This window comes from Scomber scombrus, chromosome 16 (assembly GCF_963691925.1).
Source record: "Scomber scombrus chromosome 16, fScoSco1.1, whole genome shotgun sequence".
Classification (NCBI taxonomy): Eukaryota; Metazoa; Chordata; class Actinopteri; order Scombriformes; family Scombridae; genus Scomber; species Scomber scombrus.
Window position 1 is genome coordinate 1,030,926 of NC_084985.1, and position 16,674 is coordinate 1,047,599.

The window sequence follows — 16,674 nt, forward strand, 5'->3', positions numbered from 1 at the left end:
AATACTGCATACTACATCACTATAATACTGCAGTACTTTTACTGTAATACTGCATACTACATCGCTCATAATACTGCAGTACTTTTACTGTAATACTGCATACTACATCACTCATAATACTGCAGTACTTTTACTGTAATACTACATACTACATCACTATAATACTGCAGTACTTTTACTGTAATACTGCATACTACATCACTATAATACTGCAGTACTTTTACTGTAATACTACATACTACATCACTATAATACTGCAGTACTTTTACTGTAATACTGCATACTACATCATCTTAATCAGCTGCTTAAAAACAAGATATTGATACAATTATGTGATTCAACATTTTATTTCTATAACTTCTGATGTATAATTTAACTTTTCTTTCCTCTCAGTTCATCATTTTAACAGCTTGTTTAGATTTTATTTAAGTGCTATAATATCATCACAATTTGCACCAGTGATACAAATGATTACAGCAAGAAAACCAGGTTTAATGTTCTTTGGGGAACCTGCCTGCTGTGAATCTGTCCTGTAATACAGATATTCTGGAAGAGATGTCAGGGCTTTTATTTTCCCACCATGCAACACTCAACAGAAATAAAGAAAATCACCTGATTCACTGTATACTTTAATCTGTGGGTAGTTAAAGTGAAGTTTGGCTTCATCAGACTTCAGGGTGAAAAGTGTCCTCAAATAAACATTCAACTACTATAAACGCTCATGTTTATCTTCAAATAAAGCTTTATACACACAATCTTAAGGAGATGTAACTACATGTTAGATTTGATGGTGAGCTCATTAATTATTCATAACAGTTTTTGGCAATATAACGCTGCAGGGGAAGAAGTTGTGTTCAGTCGACAGCAGGTGTTTGGTTTCTTCAGGTCCTCCAGCTGGTCGATCGACAGTTTCTTTATCATTCAGACGACGGTGTAACGTCCAGAGTCCAGAATCTGTAACTGTTCTGTCCTTAAACCTGAGCCCGGTCTACTAAATGAATTCTTTAAGGTACACATACAGTGATTTTCCATTATGGACTTATCGTATGATACATGGACATCACCTCAATATTGCCACACTTCACATTAGCAGCAAAAGGCTAATTAACCCTCCTGTTGTCCTCGAGTCAAGGAGGGAAGGAAAGGAAGGAGGGAGGAAAGAAGGAGAGTAGGAAAGAAGGGAGGAAGGAAGAAGGAAAGGAGGGAGGAAGGAAGGAAGAAGGAAGGAAAGGAGAGAGGGAGGAAGGAAGGAAAGGAGGAAGGAAGGAAAGGAAAGAAGGAAAGATTGAGGAAAGAAGGAAGGAAGGAAGGTAGGGGGAGGAAAGAAAGAGAAGGAGGCAGGGAGGGAGGAAGGAAGGAAGGGAGGAAAGAGAGAGAAGGAGGGAAGGAGGGAGGAAGGAAGGAAGGGAGGAAAGAGAGAGGAAGGAAAGAAGGAACAGTCAAAACAGACGGGATCAATTTGACCCGGGAGGACGACACGAAGGTTAAGTTAACAACAACTACGCTCGATACCATGAGTGCAACAAGAGCATCACAAGTAAAAAGTCAATAAGTACTTTGTCTTAACACTTTTTTTAACAAGCATTAACTTGTAGACAAGTGATATTTTTTAGTTTGCAGTCTCCCGTTCACCGTCGGTATGTTCAGATGTTCAGCTTTTTCTTTAACATACCTTAATATTTGGACATTTCTTATAAACTCAGCTATTATGTTCTTCATAATTTCTGACTATGAACACACGGGCTCATCCCTACTTCACATGTGGTTGGACAACACGTCACCTAGATTGTTTAAAGCAACCTGAAACATCAACAACTTCTGCTTCCTGAACCTATCACATGACTACCTGGAACAATCTTCTTCATTTGACCGGATGTTTCAGCACAGGACCGAACTGTTACTCTGATCTGTCTCTGGATACACGAGGCCTCACCACCAAAGCACTGCACTCTCTCTGGAGGTTACACCCCACGTCTCATATTCCACATTATCAATTGATGTATTTTGATCACTTAAGTCACTGATGGCAGTTGATCTAAAACTGTTGGATAATGAACATCCCTGTATGAGGGAGGCCAGGCGTGATAAACATGAGCCCAGATGTGTCACTGACTTCACGGATTCATCTTTCCTCCTGACTGGTGAAATACTTCATGATGTGTTTGCCGGTTCAACAGTGTCAACTTCATTATTTACTTTGTCTGAATTTGTATCCGCAGACTTGGTCACTTGACTGTCGGCTGTGTGCAGCTTCATGTGTCTCTTCAGATGTCCCGTCACAGTGAAACGCTTGCTGCAGATGGAGCAGCTGAACGGTTTCTCTCCTGTGTGAACTCTCATGTGAATCTTCAAGCTCCCCTTCTGAGCACAACTTTTACCACAAATATTGCAGCTGAATGGTTTTTCTCCGGTGTGGACTCTCATGTGTTTGGTCAAGTCTCCTTTTTCAGCGCAGCACTTGCCACAGAACGGACAGCTGTACGGTTTCTCTCCGGTATGGACTCTCATGTGTTTCTTTAAATCTGTTTTCTGGGCACAACCTTTACCACACACAGAACAACTGAACGGTTTCTCCCCAGTGTGATACTTCATGTGTCTGTTAAGGTGTTCTTTCACATGGAAACTTTTACTACACACTGAGCAGGTGTATGGCTTCTCTCCTGTGTGGATTCTCATGTGTCTGGTCATGTTTCCTCTCCCACTGAAGTTCTTCCCACAGAATAAGCAGCTGTACGGTTGCTCTCCGGTGTGACACCTCATGTGTGCCGTTAGTGATCCACTATCTTTAAAAGACTTATCACACCCAGAGCAAGGAAATGGTCTTTCACCAGTGTGGTCTCTTATATGTCTATTCAAATTTCCCTTAAGACTAAATCTTTTACCACAATACGAGCAAGGAAAGGGTCGTTCCTTTGTTGGAGATCCATTGTCATTCTCAGGAGCTTCACTGTTTTTTGGACCCTCGAAACCTGATTGACCTTCATTTGTTTCTGTCCAATCATCATCACTGTCATCAGTTTCCGTAGACTCTGGCGAGTTGTCATCACTAACTGGTTGTAAATGTGCATCTGGATGTGAGTTCCTGTCTGGTTCTGATCCTCCACAGTCTTCTCCTTCAGCTTCTGTTTCCATCTCCTCAGTTAGTGTTTGATGAAGCTGTGAGGACTGAGGTTTCTCTTCATCATCTTCACTCTTCACAGGAACAGGAGTGAATGTACACTTGGTGATATCAGCCTCCTCCAGCCCAAGTCCCTCCTGACTGGTCCAGACTTCCTCCTGTTCCTCTTTAATACGTGGATGTTCTGGGTCCTGCTGGTCCAGACTGGAGCTCCACTCCTTCTGTTCAGGGAGAACCTCTTCTTTAGTCTTCAACAGCTTCTGGACTTCAGCAGGACACTCTGAAAAAAAAAACAATACAGGAAAATGTAAGTTTGTAACCCGAAGCTAATGTAGACAGAATATTATTCTATCAGGGTTTCCTGAAGTGTTTTAAAGACTAATCCGTGATGTGATGAATGAATCTTACATTCTAAAACAACATTCATGAGCTGCCAGAGCTCAACTGAACACATTTCCACAGCAGTGAAAGCAGTCGGTCTCTGGTTGGTCCTGTGTCAGCATGCAGGATTTACTGGATATCTCTGAAAGTCAAATAGATTTCATGGAGCAGAGGTTTTTATGATGTCAGTTTGTTGTTGGAGGGCATTTTGGCGCTGAATTAAATGTATTAAATTTTTTTATAGCCTATAGCTATAAAACAACTATCACTTTCATAGAGGTCTCATAAAATCATCATAAAAATGTCTCCACTATTTCACCCTAAAAGATCCAAAGACACCAACTCCACTGTGCTTCAGAAACTGGTTGCATCACGTCGCTCTGGTTGGTCACACGATGGAGAAACTACATTTTAATAACTTCAATTGTTGACATCAGTGAGAAGAATCTTCCTTCAGCTGCTCCATCTGCGTCTGATCTTTCTACCCGTTTTCCTCGAGCCAATCAGGCTATCAGTGCTCATTTTTACATATTGTTGAAAGTCTGTACTGTATTACTATTACAGCATCTTAAAGACTCGTCAGTGCTCTCTGTTAGTCGTTTCAGCACATCTGATTCACGTATCATCATGGTGGGCATAAAGAGTCTGAGTCTGGCTTTGTCTCTCTACAGCTGTGGAATGTTTAATTTCTCCCCGTCATAAACAACGCTGAGCATTTCCTTTACCATCATGTTAGCAATGAGAGACGTAACGTTAGTATGTCCATGTGAAGCCACCATAGTTCAACTCTGCTCCACATATTTCACACCTGACAACATTATCCTTTACTTTCTGGAAGCTTTTAAACCACGCTGGACTTTAGTGTGTCTTTGTCTGCATCATGTTCCCTCCAGTCAGCTAGCTAGCAGGCTAACTTACTACCATCATGTTCCCTCCAGTCAGCTAGCTAGCAGGATAACTTACTACCATCACGTTCCCTCCAGTCAGCTAGCTAGCAGGATAACTTACTACCATCATGTTCCCTCCAGTCAGCTAGCTAGCAGGATAACTTACTACCATCACGTTCCCTCCAGTCAGCTAGCTAGCAGGATAACTTACTACCATCATGTTCCCTCCAGTCAGCTAGCTAGCAGGATAACTTACTACCATCATGTTCCCTCCAGTCAGTCAGCTAGCTAGCAGGATAACTTACTACCATCATGTTCCCTCCAGTCAGTCAGCTAGCTAGCAGGATAACTTACTACCATCATGTTCCCTCCAGTCAGTCAGCTAGCTAGCAGGATAACTCACTACTGAGTCAGAGTAGCCGAGGGCAGCAGTAAAAATTCACTCTGTGTTTCAGGTTCTACTTCAACACAAGAAGCTTAGAGCTCCTCCTAGTGGCTGAAAGTAGCTGTTAATAAATATGAATAATAAAAAAACTAGATTACACAGCTCAACTTATCATTTAAGTTTTTCAATGAAAAAACGACCACAGTACAAAGGTTGACGTTAGACCCTGCTAACTGGGTCAAACTAGGCTTTGCGGTCATTACAAGGCCACACCAAATGTTGGGTTTACACACTGTCTCCTCTTGAGATAGTGGTGAGCAGTGAGTCTGCTCCTTTTGGGGAAAACTGGAAGCTTTCTGATAATGTTGCTATTGCAACCGAGGTCAGATATGTGTTTGACTGTTTTCCCTGAGCGGTAACTGGAGTCAGAGGTTTGATATAGTGTTAGATGTAGGAAAAAGGTCCTGAGTGAGGTCTAAGCAATGTTTTGTGTATAGACCAGTAGACTAAATTCTGTATATTGTAGATGTGTTGGATCTGCCCATATTTGGGCTCAACCTGTGTTATTATCTGTGTGGTTTAAAGTCCCGGAGGACAGAAACTACAGATTTGAAGGAGCATCAGAACATAACGTGTACTGATCATTCATTCATTTCTCCTTTATCAAGTAAATAAACCTTTTCAACACAAGACATCCTGGACTCCTGTCTACTCTCTCCATTGATGTATGGGCTGCATCATTAAACATCTCTATCACTAACTATTATTCAGTTCAGTAAATCCTTAATATCCTAAATTAATAAATAAAAATGGAAGTGATGAAAATGCATGTGAACTTAAAAACAGAGTGATAAATAATTGAGTGATTTAAAGCCGATTTGACTGTTATTTATCATTTAAGGGAAGTGACCTCAATAATGTCGGTAACAAGAAGTAACACTAATTAATTTCTAGTTAATGCTTATCTTGTTACTTTCTGCTGACGTTACATTTATCACGATCATGATAACTGAATCATCCTCAACGCAGTGAGAATACTTTCATTTATCTTTGGGGGGATCCTGTCCTATCTCATATCTTCATAAAGTCTCTCTCTTACGATTCACATTAAACATTATCATTCACTTTCCACTGATCTCTTATTATTAAACATTTCTCAGTCACTTCTGTCCCTCTGCCCGTGTGTGTGTGTTTAAGTTTCGAGCATTAATGTTTGTGTGGCTTATATGTCTGTATGAAAAATAATAACACTTTATTGATCCTCAGAAGAGAATCAAAGAAAACAGACAAGACCTCTTATCCAAGAGGCTTCATCAGTTCATGTGTGTCTGATTAGCAGTGTAACGCATTACTGTAATCACATTACATTTACCTGTAACGCAGTAATGTAACACGTTACAGTGTCTACACTCAGTAATCAAATTACAGTTACTAAACAAAAAAAACAGATTTAACAGATAAAGTAATAAACTACATCTCCCATCAGGCTTTGCGTTGTGATGCTGATGAGAGTTGTGGTTCCTGCCTGCTAGTAGTTTTATCTCCTATTAAAATAATGATGTTTGCACATGTTACTGAACACAAGTTTAGTAACCGACCGACCTACCTACCAACCAACCAACCTACCTACCTACCTACCTACCTACCAACCAACCAACCTACCTACCTACCTACCTACCAACCAACCAACCAACCAACCAACCAACCACCAAACTACCTACCAACCAACCAACCAACCAACCAACCAACCAACCTACCTACCAACCAACCAACCAACCAACCAACCAACCAACCTACCTACCTACCAACCAACCTACATACCAACCAACCAACCAACCAACCAACCAACCAACCTACATACCAACCAACAAACAAACCTGCCTACCTACCAACCTAGACCTAGGAGGTACACAGTGAATAAAAAGGTTCTGTATAATACTCAACAAACAGCTGTGGGCAACTATTTAAACAATACGTCTTAAATCTGTTTATTAATGTTTCAGGATGACATGAAACATAAAAACCTTCACTAACAGATAAAGTAATAAACTACATCTCCCATCAGGCTTTGCGTTGTGATGCTGATGAGAGTTGTGGTTCCTGCCTGCTAGTAGTTTTATCTCCTATTAAAATAATGATGTTTGCACATGTTACTGAACACAAGTTGAAACAGATGATTGTTATGTAACGTGAGCATGTGTGATGTCTGCTTCCGGTCCGGTGTGTCGGGACTGACCGGCTCTGAGCAGCTTGACTTCGGGCTTCAGCACAGCATCGAGCAGCCTCCTCTGGCGGCAGATCTCCCGCTCTGATCTCTCCACTCTGTCTTCGTACTCCGCCACGGTTTCCTCCAACAGACCGACGATCTCCTCCGCAGCCGCCGTTAGCCGCTCGGTGAGCAGCGCTCTCAGCGGGATTTCTGACGTTTCTTCTCCTTTTTCCACCTGCAGCAGAAAGTCTTCAGCAGCAGCAATGATCCGCTCATGTACCGACACCCGCAGCAGCTGCACCGAGCACATTTTAGCGGTTTGTGCAGACTTCCAGCAGACAGAGAGCCAGCTGGAGGTAAACAGGTAAACACACAGAGAACAAAGCCAGCTGGAGTTCCGCGTCGACGACTCTTCGCTTCCGGCAGGCGAAGCGAACAGCGAACTCTGCTGGACTGGAGGAAGAAGAACTGATGTTTCTGATGATTTAATCTTCTTTACTTATTTATTATTTATTTCCACATATTTTATTTAAACATTTTAAGCATTTAAAAAAATAAGTTTAATTTTCTTTTGCGTGCATTGGTCTCCAGTTTTGTCTTCAAATTGTTCTTTGTTTTAAAATCACTATTATTATTGTTGTTGTTATTTATTCCTCTTTTTTAATTTTGTCATGTGTTCTGTCTTATTATCAGCTTGTCAATCAAATTACTGTAAAGCACTTTGAACTACACTAGTCTGTATGAAAGGTACTATATAAATAAAATGTGATTGATTGATTCTTCTTCTTCTTCTTCTTCTTCTTCTTCTTCTTCTTCTTCTTCTTCTTCTTCTTCTTCTTCTTCTTCTTCTTCTTCTTTTTCTTCTTCTTTTAACCTATCTGTCGTCCTCCCTGGTCAAATTGACCCCGTCTGTTTTGACTGTTCCTTCCTTCCTCCCTCCCTCCTTCTTTCCTTCCTCCCTCCCTCCTTCTTTCCTTCCTCCATCCCCCTTTCTTCCTTCCTTCTGGCAATTAATTTTCCCCACTGTGGGATCAATAAATGTATCTCTATCTTTATCTTTATCTTTATCTGTATATGCAGATCCAACCTCTCTCTGTATTTGACTGGTGAACAGGACACATAAGGTTCTTACGGTACATTAAACATCGTGTGTCTTACAACAACAGTCCATATGAACAGTAAAGAGGTTTATTTCTCTTGTTTTGTGTTGAGTTAAGATGATATAACGTCATCACAACGGGACTGGAACGTTCCGCATCCTGTTGCTAGGATACGGCCAACACTTCCGCGTTCACAGCGTTGCTAGGATACAACGCTGTGGAGAGAGAAAGTTTTAACCGTCAGTTTACAGTCTACGTTTTACGGTGTTTTACGGTGTTTCACGGTTACCGGCGGCAGCATGGAGATCGTTCATGTTTACACGAAGCTCCGCAGTGAGTTTGGCCGCCAGTGTCTCTTCTCTGACCGGCCTGCTGAGCTGCTGGTAGACCTTCCTCCAGACCCGAGCCTGGCTCTGAAGTTCATCACCAAAACACCCCGAGACCAAGCTCTGCAGAGCTGCAGGGACATGTCCGAGCACCAGGTCAGCTGCTAGCTTCACCTCAGGGTTTACATTACATTATTATTATTATTATTATTATTATTAACCTCACAGTTTACCTACAGTATATTAAATGTGAGGTTAATGTAATGTACTTTACCTGCTTTAACCTCACACAGTTTACCTGTATTACATTATTATTATTATTATTAATATTAATAACCTCACAGTTTACCTGCTTTAACCTCACAGTTTACTTACATTACATTGTTATTATTATTATTTTAACCTCAGAGTTTACCTGCATTATATTAAATGTGAGGTTAATGTAATGTACTTTACCTGCTTTAACCTCACACAGATTATCTACATTACATTGTTATTATTATTAACCTCACACAGTTTACCTGCATCTACGTTACAGTAGTACGTTTACTTCCAGCTTCATACCTCGGTAAAGTTGGTTTGATATTCGACACATTAAAAAAAAATCCATTTAGCAGTTTGCAACCAGTGAAGAATTAAAGTCAGACCAGTTACAGACTCAGGTCACGTGTCACCAAACAACTAATCAATGAATCAAGTGCTTTTCTATATTTCTCCCTCTAACCCTTTTAAAGTCCATCCAGGAGTCTGTTTTGTGCTAGACGATGAAGCCGTGATGTGTCTCTGAGGCTTCAGCTGTTTGTCTCTGCAGGTGAACACGGAGCGGTTTGAGTCAGAGAGCCATGGGATAAACCACGTGGAGGGGGGGTGGCCCAAAGACGTCAACTTCCATGAGATGGAACAAACCATCCGCTTCAGGAAGAAGGTGGAGAAAGATGAGAGCTACATCAACAGCATCCTGCAGCTGGGCAGCGTAAGTACTGAAGTAGTGAAGGACTCAGCTGGTATCAGTATCACTTTAAGGGGACTTGGATTGGTGCTGGTATCGTTCTTTTACAAACGATACCCAGGCCTATCATCCACTGATTGGAAGATCAGCAGTTCGGTTTCTGGCTCCTCCAGTCTGCGTGTTGAACTGTTTTTGGGCAAAATACTGAACCTCAAATAGTTCCTGAAGTCTGTGCCATCAGTGTGTTAATGTGGCTCGTAGTGTTAACGGCACCTCAAAGACGTTATATAAATGCAGTCCATTTAGCATCTGTCTGTCTGTGGTCCAGGTCATGGAGCACTGCATCAGACAGAACAACGCTGTGGACATCTACCAGGAGTACTTCGAGGACGAGGACGAGGTGGAGGAGAGTCAGGAGCCGCCGTCCGCCAAGACCATCAACGTGTTCAGGTACCTGACAACGAACAGCAAACACAGCAACATGCAACACCAACCACCTGTTGTGTGAGTGTCAGTGTCAGCGTCAGTGTGTGTGTGTGTGTGTGTGTGTGTGTGTGTGTGTGTGTGTTGTGACTCTGCAGAGATCCTAACCAGGTGAAGCGTACCGTCACCTGTCTGTCGTGGCATCCTGACGGCGGCAGGAAGCTGGCGGCCGCTTACTCATGTCTGCAGTTCCAGAAAACCTCCAAAGACATGAGCATCGATTCCTACATCTGGGACATCGGTGGGTGAGACAGACAGACAGACAGACAGACAGACAGACAGACAGACAGACAGACAGACAGACAGACAGACAGACAGACAGACAGACAGACAGACAGAGAGAGACAGAGAGAGAGAGACAGACAGACAGACAGACAGACAGAGAGACAGACAGACAGACAGACAGAGAGACAGACAGACAGACAGACAGAGACACAGACAGAGACACAGACAGACAGACAGAGAGAGAGACAGACAGACAGACAGAGAGAGACAGACAGACAGACAGAGAGAGACAGACAGACAGACAGACAGACAGACAGACAGACAGACAGACAGACAGACAGACAGACAGACAGACAAACAGGCAGACAGACAGGTATGAACAGAGACAGGTCATCTTCAGAGGTGGATTGTTTATTTTGGTTGCAGAGAACCCGAACAGACCAGAGATGTCTCTGAGGCCGACGTCTCCGCTCGTCTGTCTGGAGTACAACCCCAAAGACTCTCACACGCTGGTGGGAGGAAGCTACAACGGACAGATCGGTGGGTTGAGACACACACACATTACTACCATCCAAAAAGAAAAAAAAAACAAACCAGCATGTGTGTGTTTGTTTCAGCGTACTGGGACACCCGGAGAGGCAGCCAGCCGGTGGAGGTTTCCTCAGTGGAGCAGAGTCACAGAGACCCGGTCTACAAGGTGATCTGGCTACAGTCCAAGACCGGGACGGACGCCTTCTCTGCCTCCACGGACGGACAGGTAGACCGATGACATCTGATAGAGATTTTAATGATGCAGCCCATACATCAATGGAGAGAGTAGACAGGAGTACAGGATGTCTTGTGTTGAAAAGGTTTATTTACTTGTACAAGAAGAAATGAATGATCAGTACACGTTATGTTCTGATGCTCCCTTCAATTCTGAAGTTTCTGTCCTCCAGGACTTTAAACCACACAGATAATAACACAGGTTGAGCCCAAATATGGGCAGATCCAACACATCTACAATATACAGAATTTAGTCTCCTGGTCTAAAAACAAGAAGGAAGAAAGGAAAGGAAGGGAGGGAGGAAGGAAGGAAGAGAGGAAGGTAGGGGGGAGAAAAGAAAGAGAGAAGGAGGGAGGGAGGAAGGAAGGGAGGAAAGAGAGAGGAAGGAAAGAAAGAGAAAAGGAGGGAGGGAGGAAGGAACGGAAGGAAGGAAGGGAGGAAGGAAGGAAGGAAGGTAGGGGGAGGAAAGAAAGAGAGAAGGAGGGAGGGAGGAAGGAAGGGAGGAAAGAGAGAGGAAGGAAAGAAAGAGAAAAGGAGGGAGGGAGGAAGGAAGGGAGGAAAGAGAGAGGAAGGAAAGAAAGAGAAAAGGAGGGAGGGAGGAAGGAACGGAAGGAAGGAAGGGAGGAAGGAAGGAAGGAAGGTAGGGGGAGGAAAGAAAGAGAGAAGGAGGGAGGGAGGAAGGAAGGGAGGAAAGAGAGAGGAAGGAAAGAAGGAACAGTCAAAACAGACGGGGTCAATTTGACCCGGGAGGACGACACAAAGGTTAATTAATCTTTTTTGGAAACAGACCGTACCAAGTCAAGAAACTAAATTATAATTATATAATTAAACAACTAAATAAAGTAAAGCCAGAAGAAGAAAAACACCAGTAGACACACACACACACACACACACACACACACACACACACACACACACACACACACACACACACACACACACACACTAATAACTAGCAGAGATGTAGCTCAGACCTCAGATCAGTGAAAGTGAAACATTCCTCCATGAGCAGCACTTTAACAGGCAGAACCGGGCTCTAAGTGTGAGACCATCTGCAGTCTGTGGGAGTTGAAGGACTCATCCTGACTATAAGAGTAATCACAATGACATCACAGACTTTCACTAACAGGAACTTCAGGTTTAACTGAATGTTTTAAATGTCTCAGGTTCTGTGGTGGGACGTCCGCAAGCTGAGCGAGCCCACAGAGCGTCTGGTTCTGGACCTGGGTCGGGAGGGGAACCTGGACCGAGCGTTAGGAGCCATCTCTCTGGAGTTCGAGGCGACCATGGTGAGCTTCATGTGCAGGTTACAGGACGGGACCTTCTGGAACCGGGACTGATGATCAAAACCAAAACTGGACAATGTCATTTTTACACTTTTGTTTCAGCTAAGCTAGCAGGTTGTTTCCAGTCGTTATGCTAACTAATCATTTACCTGCTGACTGAAGTTTGTTATTTAGCTTACAACATCTCCCAGAGAGTTTCATAGAATGTGGAACTGTTCCTTTAAGAGCCCCTCCTTTATGCTAAGCTAGGCTAAGTATTTCCAGTCTTTATGCTAAGCTAACTGTAGTGGACTGTCCCTTCCTGTGTCTGCAGCCAACTAAGTTCATGGTGGGGACGGAGCAGGGCGTGGTCGTGTCCTGTAACAGGAAGGCCAAGACTCCAGCAGAAAAGATCGTCTGTACGTACGATGGTCACCACGGACCCGTCTACGCCCTGCAGAGGAACCCCTTCTTCCCCAAAAACTTCCTCACCGTGGGCGACTGGACGGCTCGCATCTGGTCTGAAGACATCAAAGAGTCGTCCATCATGTGGACCAGGTGAGAACCCAACAGGTGGATCCACGTCAGCATTACTTATAAAATCATCTGGTGTAGTTCTCTCACTACTGTGTTTTATATTTCAGGTACCAGATGTCGTACCTAACGGACGCCTGCTGGAGTCCGGTCAGACCGTCCGTCTTCTTCACTGTGAAGATGGACGGCGTGCTGGACGTCTGGGACATCCTGTTCAAACAGAACGACCCCACGCTGAGTCTCAAGGTGCTCCGATGTCCCCTTAGACCTGTTTCAGTCAACCTGTTTCCATGGTGATGCAAATGACTGCAGGGTTTCTGTCGCTGTGTGTGTTCAGGTGTGTGACGAGGCTCTGTACAGCCTGCGGGTTCAGGATCAGGGCCGGCTGGTGGCGTGCGGCTCTCAGCAGGGGGGAACCACGCTGCTGGAGATCTGCTCCGGACTGTCCAGCCTCCAGAAGAACGAGAAGAGTCTGCTGGCTGCTGTGAGACCCAAAAACTATCAGACATTAAGAGCAGAAACCAATGAGACAGATCCTTTAAATATAGTTCATCATCTTTAAGATATTTCCCTTTAAAATATTATAAACAGAAACTTTAAAGAAGTTTATAAAGAGACAGGAGCTAAAACGTCCTGTTTCAGGCAGAGGCTGAACTGAGGCGCTGCATAAAGGACCAGTAGAAGATAAATAAGGAGTTATCATTCCAGTAGAGACTCAGAATATTAATATAGATCTGGAGATGTGAAGAATACGTCTACGTTTAATTTAACAAGTCGCTCTTGTGTCTGAATAAACCATAGACTGTATATAAGAAAAGGACGTAACATCCGTGACGTCACCCATTGGTTTGTGGACTGCTGCTCGGAGGCCAATAGTATCGGATCTGAGTAGCGCCATCTTGAAAATTTCAGGTGCATGCTGGGAAAAATAAAAACAGGGATTCTACTTATATGGGCATCAGGAGGAGCATGAGGCGCCCTCCTGAACCTGTGAACCAATCAACCTGTCAATCAGGACGTAGCCACGCCCTAATGCATACCCTGCTTTATCGTCACATATAAAATCAGGGAGGCCAAAATGTCCCAAATGAACATCATACTGCATTGAAGAAGGCTTTAAACTAGCGATTGAGACCATAAACACATTTTGAAAACGTTTACTGAGGTTAGAAATCAAGTGAGAAGTTGGTGAATTCTCCATTGACTTGTATAGAGACGGAAGTCCTTTTGACACCAAAACGGTCGCCCCCTGGTGGCCTTTTGATAGAATGCAGTTTTAAGTTACTTCCTGGTTGGCCTCATTTCAGAGGACCGGAACTCCCCGCCTGGAATAAACAGACACTTTAGCATAAAAGGACTGAAACTTCACAATGTGTCATGAGAAATATAAAGCGTGCATGTGAACAGAGTCTCATGTCTGCAGATGTTTGAGCGAGAGACGAAGCGGGAGAAGATCCTGGAGGCTCGTCAGAGAGAGATCCGTCTGAAGGAGAGGAGTCGCTCGGAGCAGAGCAAAGAGGACGACGGAGGACGAGACGTGGACGGCGAGGAGAGTCCCGACCAGCTGATCGCTCAAGCTGAGAACGACTTCTACAGCGTAGTGGAGACGGAGCAGAGGAGGAGGAGGGACCGGGAGGACGAGACACACCAGGTGACCACACACCTGCAGAAATACAGATGATGAAAACGCATCAAACCTTTTCCTGTTCAATCAATCAATCTTTATTTGTATAGCGCCAAATCACAACAAAGTCATCTCAAGTCTCTTTACACATAGAGCAGGTCTAAACCGAACTCTTCAGGTTTCATTTAAAGAGACCCAACATTCACACATGAGCAGCACTTGGTGACAGTGGAGAGAAAAAACTCCCTTTAAACAGGAAGAAACCTCAGAACCAGACTCACAGTGGGAGAACATCTGCCTCGACTGGTTGGAGTAGAGAGGAGAGAGAGGAAGGAGAGGAGAGAGAGAGGAAGGAAAGGAGAGAGAGAGGAAGGAGAGAGGAAGGAGAGGAGAGAGGAGAGAGAGGAAGGAGACGAGAGAGAGAGAGGAAGGAGAGGAGAGAGAGAGAGGAGAGAGGAGAGAGGAGAGAGAGGAAGGAGAGGAGAGAGAGGAATGAGAGGAGAGAGAGAGAGGAAGGAGAGGAGAGAGAGGAAGGAGAGGAGAGAGAGGAAGGAGAGGAGAGAGAGGAAGGAGAGGAGAGAGAGAGAGGAAGGAGAGGAGAGAGAGGAGAGGAGAGGAAGGAGAGGAGAGAGAGGAGATAGAGGAGAGAGAAAGGTAGGAGAGGAGAGAGAGGAAGGAGAGAGAGGAAGGAGAGGAAGGAGAGGAGAGAGAGGAAGAAGAGGAGAGAGAAAGGAAGGAGAGGAGAGAGAGGAAGGAGAGGAGATAGAGGAGAGAGAAAGGAAGGAGAGGAGAGAGAGGAGATAGAGGAGAGAGAAAGGGAGGAGAGGAGAGAGAGGAAGGAGAGGAGAGAGGAGAGGGAGGAAGAAGAGGAGAGAGAGGAGATAGAGGAGAGAGAAAGGGAGGAGAGGAGAGAGAGGAAGGAGAGGAAGGAGAGGAGAGAGAGGAAGAAGAGGAGAGAGAGGAGATAGAGGAGAGAGAAAGGAAGGAGAGGAGAGAGAGGAAGGAGAGAGAGGAAGGAGAGGAAGGAGAGGAGAGAGAGGAAGAAGAGGAGAGAAAGGAAAGAAGAGGAGAGAGAGGAAGGAGAGGAGAGAAAGGAAGGAGAGGAGAGAGAGGAAGGAGAGGAGAGAGAGAGGAAGGAGAGGAGACAGAGGAAGGAGGGAGGAGAGAGAGGAAGGAGAGGAGAGAGAGGAAGGAGAGGAGAGAGAGGAAGGAGAGGAGAGAGAGAGGAAGGAGAGGAGAGAGAGGAAGGAGAGAGGAGAGAGAGGAAGGAGAGGAGAGAGAGGAGATAGAGGGGAGAGAGAGGAGAGAGAAAGGAAGGAGAGGAGAGAGAGGAGATAGAGGGGAGAGAGAGGAAGGAGAGGAGAGAGAGGAAGGAGAGAGGAGAGAGAGGAAGGAGAGGAGAGAGAGGAAGGAGAGGAGAGAGAGAGGAAGGAGAGGAGAGAGAGGAGAGAGAGGAAGGAGAGGAGAGAGAAGCACATTGAAGGCCCAGATTACCTGAGAGACGAGAAAGCACAGACAACTCCGGGGAAGAAGTTTAGCTTATTGATGCATTAATAGTACATGAATGTTAATGGATATAGATGGATGGATAGAGAGACAGAGAGGAGGAGAGAGGAGCCCAGTGCATCATGGGAGTCCCCCGCCAGTCTAAGCCTATAGCAGCATAAACTAGGAGCTGGAACTCTAACTATAAGCTTTGTCACAAAGGTTAGTTTAGTCTCTAACTTGTTTGTTTGTTTCTCAGGAGAAAGACGTCTGCGAAGAGAAAGAAGTGAAAGAAGAGGCAGAAACTGAAACTGAATAAAATGATTTATTTTGAATGTTGTTGTGTTTCAGCTGTTTTCTGACTGTACTTCCTGTTCAATAAAAAGTTCCTTTAAAGCAAACTTTACTTCAGTATTTCTCCTTTTCATAACAGAAGGTCTAAAACTAAAATAAAAAGTTTTCAAAGATGTTTTTACTGTTGTGGCTGTTTAATTTGGATCAAACAAACATTTTAATTTAACAGCAGTAACTTTTCTACTTTATTTTGATAGTTCTCAGTCGGTGCAGTTTTACGGAAATCGCGCTTTTATTTTGAATGATTTAGGAAGCGGAAGTCCTGTTGTTGCTGTTGTGAGTTTCGTGAAGCAGTGTCAACATGTCGCACGCGAGGCTCCGGCTGTTCGTCAGTGACAGGCTGCACGCGGCGGCGGAGGAAATATTACAAGTGTTTGAGAAAATTATCGAAAAATATGAACAAGAAGCGGCTGTTAGTCAGGAAGTGATCTCCCGCCAGCACGCGCTCATCTGTAAACTCCACAAACCAATCAGTGAGCAGCAGCCTGCAGGTAAGGCCACGAGACACCTGAAACTGATCTGTGACGTAGTCAGAGGAACCAAAACTGTAATACTGCATACTACATCACTATAATACTGCAGT

The 16,674-nt window shown here is 44.2% G+C and overlaps 2 protein-coding genes across 2 annotated transcripts; one reads left to right on the forward strand and one right to left on the reverse strand.

Moving 5' to 3' along the window:
* Positions 1-1,262: 1,262 nt before the first annotated feature.
* LOC133996240 (gastrula zinc finger protein XlCGF8.2DB-like) lies at positions 1,263-7,283 on the reverse strand. The gene is made up of 2 exons (XM_062435826.1): positions 7,008-7,283; positions 1,263-3,398 (listed from the first exon to the last, which is right to left on the reverse strand). The coding sequence occupies exon 2, from the start codon at positions 3,130-3,132 to the stop codon at positions 2,152-2,154; it is 981 nt and encodes a 326-aa protein (XP_062291810.1). The 5' UTR covers positions 3,133-3,398; positions 7,008-7,283; the 3' UTR covers positions 1,263-2,151.
* Positions 7,284-8,379: 1,096 nt separating this feature from the next.
* On the forward strand, positions 8,380-16,038 carry dnai2b (dynein, axonemal, intermediate chain 2b; the record flags this gene model as incomplete). Its single annotated transcript, XM_062435804.1, has 12 exons — positions 8,380-8,562; positions 9,218-9,379; positions 9,684-9,805; positions 9,937-10,079; positions 10,490-10,603; positions 10,681-10,820; positions 11,996-12,118; positions 12,429-12,652; positions 12,739-12,874; positions 12,966-13,112; positions 14,052-14,279; positions 15,997-16,038. Coding segments are annotated over exons 1-12 (1,764 nt in total), but the record flags the coding sequence as incomplete, so codon positions are not given.
* Positions 16,039-16,674: the final 636 nt, after the last annotated feature.